Consider the following 10,113-nt stretch of genomic DNA (forward strand, 5'->3'; position numbering starts at 1 on the left):
TTAAAGAGAAATGCTTTAGAGGACTTTAAAAACTGTGTCGTGTCAAAAATATAATTACCCGACTCGTCTCGACTCCAAGTGAGGTAAAACACTATGTAAAACTTATGAAATGATCGAAAATAGGTATTTTTATTTTCTATGTATAAATAAACTTATTCTCCATTATTGTTTAATGTAATCTGTGAATATGTGATATTATAGAAAGAATGGTGAAGTAAAAGGCATCATACGGAACTGATAAAGCTTATTTGACTATTCTTTTGTCTTGACAAATTAACATTGTGTGTATTGTGTCATGTATTTGTTGCCTTACTCATATTCACATTTTTCTACAAAAAATAAATCAAATATATCGTTGAAAAAGTTGAAAATGACAGAGACTTCAATTTCATTCATGGAAGATGAAATCAGTTTGACCAAACTTCATTTTGTGACAGCAACACGTATGATTAATACAAATCATAGGATGCAACTTATTATGAGCAACTCGGCGGATGTTTCTAGAAAAGCAGAGGACGCTTACCCTACCGGTACACCTGGTCCATGCTCCTATTTTTTAGTCGAGTCCGAGTTGCTCATTTGCTTTTGTTACTTTGTATGTATGATTTTAGTTACTTTATGTTGTTTGTTGTGTATGTCTGTTTTCCATGTCTGGTCTTTGTCCCTGGATTACATTCTTTTGATTACCGCTATAACCTTGTTCCCCTCGATTACTCTCTCATGCACTAAATGCACTTTCCTTTTAAAAGGATGTCCAAGGAAAACCCAGGCATTGAGTATCACATAACGAATTTTGTTTTAAAAAATTGCATTCATTTTGATATTACACATGCATGTTTTTTTTCAAACGTGAATGTTGGTTTTGAGTAACTGCAACGGTTAAATAGAAAGTAAAAAGAATTACAAAGAAAGCATTGGAATTGATGAAAAAGTCTTTTATTCTACACAAAATTTAGTTGCTGTCTTATGGACTTAAGAAATAATTTTCTTGGGCATCTATTGTCAATTTTAGAAAATCTGTTTACTTTTTGACATACATATACAAACATCACACTGGAGCAAAAATTTGAAAAAGGATAAAATTAACTATGTGCCCACCAAATCATAGGAACTGCGTGATTTCTAAATGACAGTATCTTAACATATTAATGTGACCGAAAGACGTTTTTAAAAATTAACTAAGCCATTTGAATTTTACTAAAATCCGTGTGGTAGGCTACAGTAGTGATTACAATGTACTTACCAATCCTAGAAACAAGTTTTCATTATAGACATTATACATTGTTGAGTAGTTTTTTGGAATTATCTATGATATAATTTCAGATCCCAGTAAACAGTAGGGTTTAGCACTAATAATATACCTTCTTGAAAGTAAAATGAAAAATAGTAGGGATACAAGTTTATCCAAATTAATGACGGTTGTGTAGTGTGCTTCAATATTTTTTTTTCATTATTGAACTTTCTGCTTTTTAAAAAGAAAAAAAAACTTACCTTTGATTTCTGTTCCACATTGATATTCCTGAGTTTCAGCATGTTTATCAACTACAAAAGACATCGGTACTGAACACTTTGTAATTATACCACTTAAAACCCAAGTCTCATGAATATGCTACTGCTGAATTGGAATAACGTTTGTATAATTAATACCTATGTTATATATTTCACACACATGATTTAACATTTAGACGCTGTTTAGGGCACTAAGAAATACGGTCTTCTTCAATTACAAGGAATATAATCTTGATAACGTCTGGTTAAAATGATATTTGTTTTTAATGCTTTTGAACCAAATAATATTACAAAAAAAAAAAACAAAAAACAAACAAAAAAACGAAAAAAAAACCAAACGAAATAACGTTAAAACCAACCTAAGTGATTTTGCTTGGGTCTCAAAGACTGGTAATGATTTTCACAAATATGGCGTAACATCAAAACGTCGTTGCTGGAATTACCACTGTTAATCCATATCATGATGTTGCCTATACTTGAATCTGGAGTACTTGTAATCACCAGTATTTCAATTCTAAGGTATGAGGCCATTGCCATCACCATTACACGATCTGCCCACTCGCCATTTCTGGACATTCTTTCCAGATATAACGTTAAATCACCATTTTCCACAAAGTCTTTGAATTCAACCAAACCATCATTTCTCTTTAAAAAAGTAAAGGCTTTATTATGAAGTGATAGCATAAATAATGTATTAACTTGACTGTTTGGCAGAGCCTGGCTTACTTTATATACACTTGTCTTAGTAGAAAAGATAAAGGATAAGCATCCAGGAGATAAAGCTAAATTTGTAAACGAAACAAAATATTAAAAATATTTATGTAAAAAATAAAACTCTGCAAAGCCTTCTACAACGTATTCTATTGGTATATGAAGCACTTTGTTCTTAGTATTTTAAAATAGATAGTTTACTAGACTTTGTGTAATTAATGAAAAATTTAATCAGTATCACTTTCCTGATAAAAGATTATACACGAAATGCAATGACCTGTATTGTTGAATTTTGTCTACAAAAAGACACTGGATTTTTACGTAGATCCTTAGCACTTTGTTTGAATATCCAACTATCCAGCTGGTCACTTGCAGCCTCGAAGAAGCTATCGCCGATGCCTGGTGTTGGTTTACTATATTCATGACCCAGTAATGAAATATGACCCAAAAGAATGTCTTCAGAGCTTCTTTGATCGCTTTGTCCTCTACACTTGGCTAACGAACTCAGATAATTTCCTGGATCGCTGCATACATTACCCATAAAACCGGGTTAAGCATACTTAAAAATTCAAATTGGGTAAATAGATATACATACTCAACAAACAAACTTTTACATCCACCGAAACAGTAAGTCTTGCTTGACCGAAACTATATGATTGCAATAATATACGGAATATTGACGTGATAAAAAATCGTGATAAAAAATTCGGAATCCAAGTACATCAAGGCTTCACACTGTTCTATCACGGGGCTTCAATAATACTAAGTGAGAAGATTCCGCTGTGGGAGATTGCTTCTTATTTTTATTTTTATGTTTTCTTGTTCTTGAGAACTTCTTGAACACAATTTAGTTATAAATCTTCATATGAAAACTTAGCTCAAAGGCTGCTGACGAAAAATTAATCTTTGATTCATGCACAAATCACATCGAATCTATAGTAATAATTACATTTGTCAACATACTTTACCTGTAACTTTTAATAGTGAAGTACGTATTTTAAAAGCTTTGCCTTTCATTTCTTCAATCTGATGTGTAACTCTTGATTTTTCTGTAGAACAAAAAGGGAAATCGGTTACAACAGATATATGATATTGTATATAGAATGTGTGGTAGAACGTACTTGTATGTATACGATGACATCTATCATATAAGATTAGGAAAATAGGCAACAACGAAAATAAAATAATAATAATAAAAGAGCCATAAAATATTTTACCTTCAGTTTAGTCTTATATCAATCCATCTTAGATATTATATACTTAATACATGTCAAATGAAAAATAATGGAAGCGTCATAATTACTACTAAAATATAAATAATAAACAATTACGATTTTCTGAAATAATATTGAATGAAAGAAGAAAAGAAATAGTGAAACTACAAAGTAGAGTGTTTCGGTTAATCAAGGAAGGGGCATTTTCGACTTTCGTAAAGGTTAGATCAATGATTCACCAATTATTATTTGGGTGTTTATGGCGTAGGCAACATCTTAATAATACTCCAAATGTTATTCTTATACATATGAAGTCATTTCAGATAATGGTCATTATCACAAACAGAAACCTGCTTAAAACCAAACAAATATTGATTTTAGATTTGGGACACCACCTGATCTCGTACATTATAATTACTGAATGTATTTCTTTGTTTTCTTAAAATGACTGAAAAAAAATGATAAAAATAACTTGTTTTGATACCTTTTGTAACTGACTTTGTACAGACGATGCGGAAATCTTATGGTAAGATTGATTATGCTGTTATTAGATCTTGGAAATCAATGGTTTAACCATTATTAGAATTACCTACAAAATAATATGTTTCATTTAATCTGGAAAATAATCACCACCATAAATAGATGTATGTTAAATCTCGTTTTAAAAAGTGACTCGGCTAAATATTGAATTACCATTGTAGTCCTGTAAAGAAATGTTAAAAATGTCATCAGTGCAGTTGTGACCTACAAACCTTTACAAAAAAAAAAATAAGTAAAAGTATGACGATATAAACAATCATACGTATGCCCTACAGTCACCATTACATATCAGTAATCATACGAATGTTCTACAGGCACTGTTATGACACAGTTCATCATATGTATGACCTACAGTGACCGTTACGATATAAATAATAAAACTTATAACCTACAGGCTCAGTGATGATACAAATAAGTATATATGAGTGACCTGCAGTCACCATTACGTTATAAATAATCATACGTACGTATGACTAACAGACATCTTTACTATATTAATTATTATACGTATGACCTTCTGTGACTACTGCGATATGAATAATCATACGTATTATCTACATGCACTTTAACTATATTGATTATTATATGTACGACCTGCAGAAATAGATATGCACTTGTATGTGTGTGACCTACAAAAATATAAATGACAATAATGAAATTCCCTGTATATCAGTACGAATTCATAGTGATAATGCAGCTCCCTTATACAAATTAATTTCTAATTTCTATGAAAACCTGTTTTTGGCAAGTATGAGTGTGTACTTGGCACCACCATAACTGGCACCTAAACAATATAATTATAAGCGTAACCTGCAGCTGCAGTAACTTTTTCGAATATATATATATCCTGCAGTCATCTGAAGGATGGAAATAGGTGAAAGTATGGCATGCAGCCACTTTAAGGATCATGGGTTAACGATAAAGATAATTCACTGCAGGCGTCTTTATGAAATAGACTGATTAAATGTAAACTCCAACATAAGCGCGTCACACATTAAGGAAACAAATCAAATCACTTGCATATGAGTCTGAATTCCCATTTGTCCTGCACCTCCTTGGTGTAAATTAATATATATGAATACTCTGGACCGGTTTGTTTTAAGAATGCTGCCCTTTGCAAAACAAATTCAAAGCATTCTGATTTAATTTTGTTTTGATTGATATCAAGTACAATGACAAAGTCTCGTTATATGAGATTATATCTGATTTTACTTATCATATTTATTTTCGAAATTTGAAGCATTAGAAATTTTCAAAATAATTATAAAAAAATTCGTTCCTTGTACAGCATATGGTAGAAAACCCCTTGGCGATGGATTTGGCTCTTAATTATGTGATGACTGATTTATCGATTATGGCATTTATCATGCAAACGCTGCAACGGAAGCAGGAGGTTTGGCGAGCTGTAAAATCTAGATTTAAAAAAAAACATTTCGATCAAATGCCTGTAGCAAGTCATAACCATTGCATTACCAGTTACTGTGGTGACGGAATATGTTATTGTCAGATTTATTTTCGACTTATAAGTGATTATGCACCTATATATTAATAATCAATTTGATTATAGTCTTAAAAATATTTAAGTGCAGATGAATGGGAATACATCGCTCTACAATAGTATAAAAATGTTTACGCAATATTATTTAGTGCATATACAACAAAAGAAAATATTATTCATATTAACAACTCTATGTTGTTGTTCGCTTCAAGTAAAAATAAAATATTAGCGGATGGCAATAACACCATGCTGATTTATTCTAATGTAGAACATAATTTAAGTGCACGCGTGCACTCCAAAAAGAGGAGTTGTTTTTATTTGTTGTTGTTGTTGTTTTTTTTGTATTAAGCTTTATAATAGTAGAACTTCATTTTGATGCGAAAGCATTTCCGGAGTGCAGCGGTTTTTAATTAGGGTGAATGTCAGTAACCTTTCACATAAGCTTTTAGTTTCCTGCGTTTGTACCTTAATTTTCAGGAGCTGAAAAACAGAAAAATGTCAGCCTCATTTGCGTATTCTTGTATATACGCGATTGAGAGCCAAACCAGTCTCGGAAAATATTCGCCAGTTTCGAAAATTAAATACAAATCGGACCATAGATTTTCCAAGATGGGGTTGGGCATAAAAGACTGCAGTATGGCGCCCAATCTCCGAAACCGAGGTCTTTGTATCTTCTACGTCAAACAAACACCTCTGCCACGCATGCTCAGTCCGCCATTTTGTCATGGTGGATAAGCCCCGCCTCATTTTGCCCATGATTACATAATTTGTATAAGAATTAATAACGCCCCATTGAGTGCTAGGTCCATGTATGATCTTTGAAGAATAAAACTGTTTGGCTAATTTTTGTTTTTTGTTGTTTCTTCTTGAAAATCTTACTTTTAAGCGAATGATTTTAGTACAGGGAGCTACCAACCTCGTCTGAATATGGCTGAAATATTGCTGCTCGGAGATTGTATGGCGCCCAGATGTTTATGAAAATTAGGTTATCAATATTACCTATAATTCTCGGGTCGTAGAAAATTGCAAAACAAAAACGAAACGAATATAATCGATAAAAGCAAGAATTGAAACGAAACAATTCGATAAAATGAATCAAATCGTAATAAGAACATAATTAAACGATACAAATCAAAACAGAATGAAGCGAAACTAAATTAAAGAAATCTTTTAAGACGTTTCGCAAATTATAAGAACCATAATGTTTTCTTGTGTCGGACAATTCGACCCAAAGACATTTCGGACCATGACAGCCAATAATTCCTTATGAATGCCGGACATTTCGGCCAATTGACATATCAATCCATGACAATTAGTATAATGCTTTAGGACATATATCATTACAATACTGGCCACATTTGAAGGGTATAAGTATAATATATCAAATCAGAGCTGACAAAAATTATCAAAGTTGTTTTTAATTCACCAAAAAAAATGGTAAATAATATCCTAGCACTCCCCATTTCTGAGGAATCCCGACTTGCACCCTTCCTTTTCAAAGTATCTGAGTACTTCGGTATTTTAGATGTGCATCCGAGTTTCAAAATGTCTTCAGTAATTGTCATCATTTTAAACCATAAATTCAAGTGGATTGCTTCCATTTTTTTTAGGTGAAGGGAAGAAGTGCTTATTATAGGGTCGTTTTTATAAGTAAAATTGTTAACATTTGTAGGAGGTACATGTCAGACTGTGTTTCTGATGTGTAAGACACCATACATACGGCTACTTGTAGCAATATTGATAACATAGTCATATTTTACTCAAATGGGAGTCGTGCAGAATAATGATATTGCTACAGTTCTTTGTATTATAATTTTAGTTGCCAAATATTCTTTGTTGTGTATGTCTGTTGGGTACAGGTCAACTCGTACCTTCGGCAACTCGTACCCAACAAACTCGTACCTTTTCCAACCTTTCTATATATTTATAACAAAATAGATAATGCGTGTAAAATATACATTTTAGGAAATAAAATATACATTTTGGGAAATAAAATAAACATTTTGAGAATTAATACATAGTCTATATTTTTATAATATATATGGCACGTGTTTGTGTAAGGCCATCAACTTCCTGATGTATTTGAAGATACTATCTTGTTGGCGATAAGCTGGCTGAAAAAGAAAAAGAATATTTAGTTAACATGTACAAACACAACAGATCGTCAAAATTTAATCATGCATGCAAAGCTCTGATGTTTATATCATTCATTTGGCATTACTGGTTTGGAACTTTGGGTTTCGTGCTCTTAGTCATGTTTTCGGATTTGTGTGCAACATACAAATGTCCACGCAGTGTTGTACAAAATTCAAATGTTGTTGATTGCGTCGTACATTGTCGATGTTTTATGTTATCCTTTTTATGAAAGTATGAATTTTAAGTTATTTACCTGAAGTCCAAGTTCCTGCACATGTCGAAACACAGCCTGTGTAAAATGGAAAAGACAGCCGTTGATGGTCTTGCCTGGAAACACCGCACGAAGTGCTTGCCATAAACCAGACTCAAAGTCAGCAACGAAACCACATACTGCTGGCTGAGCAAGAAGTTCTGTCAAAGCCTGTAATACCTGAAATATAATAAGAAATGATAAGAACAATATAGAAATAATGAGTATTGCTTCATGCTATGATATGCTATTGCTTAATTATTATGTATATTGTCTCATTTACATTTACTCTGAATATTGTCTCATTTACATTTACTCTGTACATAGTATTTATTATAATGTTAATCGTATACTAGTATATTTTAGTTGTGTAGACGGCCATTTTGGTAAATTAATACCTCATCACTATTGATCACATCAGAATTTGAAGTGTAAGTGTAAGACCTGAAATTCATTAGTATATATGCTTAAATTACTTACAGGAATGTAGTCTATCTTCCGACGTCTGGACATCAATACAAAGGCAAGAGGAACCATCTTGGTGTTGTTTGCAGTGATGAAAGCATGTACACAAACACGTGCCATATATATTATAAAAATATAGACTATGTATTAATTCTCAAAATGTTTATTTTATTTCCCAAAATGTATATTTTATTTCCTAAAATGTATATTTTACACGCATTATCTATTTTGTTATAAATATATAGAAAGGTTGGAAAAGGTACGAGTTTGTTGGGTACGAGTTGCCGAAGGTACGGGTTGACATAGATTCTGTCTGTTTTCCATGTCTAGTCTTTGTCCCTGGATTACAGGTCTCAGTATCGTATTAATTTTCCCATAGACTTCTATAGTGAAGTGCATATTTTTAGGATTTTTTAAAAAATATGTAAATTGATTCAATAAAACTTTCACTTATGTAGCATTTCTAAGGACATGTGAAAAAATAATTTCCCACAAAGAAAATAGGGTGAGTCCACGAAGATCGGACAGAAAAGTAGTCTCGAACTATAAATAGCCATTTTCCCTACTTTCACTTTCGTTTTGCACTCACCAAACCAACCTTTTCAGTGGAACATTTTTATGATATTATGTTAGATTTTCTTTTAAAAAAGTTCTTCATCTTACAGTGTGATGTTTGCTCTATTTTATAAGTCATTGTTCATATCTTTTGACAAAATATTAGTTTGTAGAGAGGCAGAAAGAAAATGCACTATATTTTTTATAGCATCCATGTTTTGACGTACACCTGCTCAGGGATATGCAATACGATACTGGTACCTATTACTAATAAACATTTCAATATAATCATAAAAGTTGTTGTTTTTCTGCTAGAGTATTCATTTTCATACTGAAAATTCAGAACATCATTGCCCTGCTATAAACATGAGTTTTCTATTAAAATTTTTATATAGGTACCCTATTCCAGGCATGAGACTAATATCTCAGTGTTAGCCAGAAAATATTACTTTTGATAAAAAGCTGCTTCATTAGTCAAACTAAGCAAATTTGTGGTTTATTCTGACATGGTAGATACATGAGCTGTACTATGAGTTCCAAATCATTATTTAATCCCCACTTGTGACTTCCATATATGGAAATATTAATATTCGAACCTCCGTTTTTGTCTTTAACTCAAGGGAGCCTCTTGTTTAAAGTAAAGTATAATGACTGGTACAACCAACTGTTTTAAACTATAGATATGGTCATTTCAATTATAATAAATCCAAAAAAAATTATACCAATATCATAGTTTTAAAAAAATATAGCTTTTCATATGCAGAAAATACAGATTTTAAGCCATTTTGGTACCCCAGGCAGATACAAAAGTACCTCAATATGACAGGAAAAGGACTTTTTCTTTAAAACAGATAGCTATGATGCAAGAAAAATAGTTTATTGGTATAAATATTATAATAACAACTGTCTGCTTTAGATACTTTTTGAAAAAATTCAGTTTTTATATGAAAAAACACCTTTATTTTTCTTGCCGCATTAGAATCTGTCCATTTGAACCACTAAAAAAAGTCCACTAAATAATTGGCTGTTGACTTTTGTGACATTTCTGTGTTTAAATCAACCACACAGTTATATGGCAACTCATTTTAGCTATTTATTTGAAAGAAAAACAAAAAATAAAAAAAATATTCATTTTTTCATATATAAGAGGCAATGTATGGAAAATGACTATTTTCAAGTCCTAACCACATACTTAAAATGTGTTGTAACTTGAAAACTATCCTTTATGCAGGAGT

The 10,113-nt window shown here is 31.8% G+C and overlaps 1 protein-coding gene across 1 annotated transcript; it reads right to left on the reverse strand.

The window, feature by feature from the left end:
- Positions 1-7,502: 7,502 nt before the first annotated feature.
- Positions 7,503-8,401, reverse strand: LOC148601928 (uncharacterized). The gene is made up of 3 exons (XM_088554445.1): positions 8,339-8,401; positions 7,862-8,038; positions 7,503-7,586 (listed from the first exon to the last, which is right to left on the reverse strand). The coding sequence occupies exons 1-3, from the start codon at positions 8,393-8,395 to the stop codon at positions 7,503-7,505; spliced, it is 318 nt and encodes a 105-aa protein (XP_088410571.1). The 5' UTR covers positions 8,396-8,401.
- Positions 8,402-10,113: the final 1,712 nt, after the last annotated feature.

Source organism: Perna viridis, chromosome 12, assembly GCF_037379345.1.
Source record: "Perna viridis isolate PV_CMFRI_1.1 ecotype Kerala chromosome 12, ASM3737934v1, whole genome shotgun sequence".
In the NCBI taxonomy this organism is placed as follows: Eukaryota; Metazoa; Mollusca; class Bivalvia; order Mytilida; family Mytilidae; genus Perna; species Perna viridis.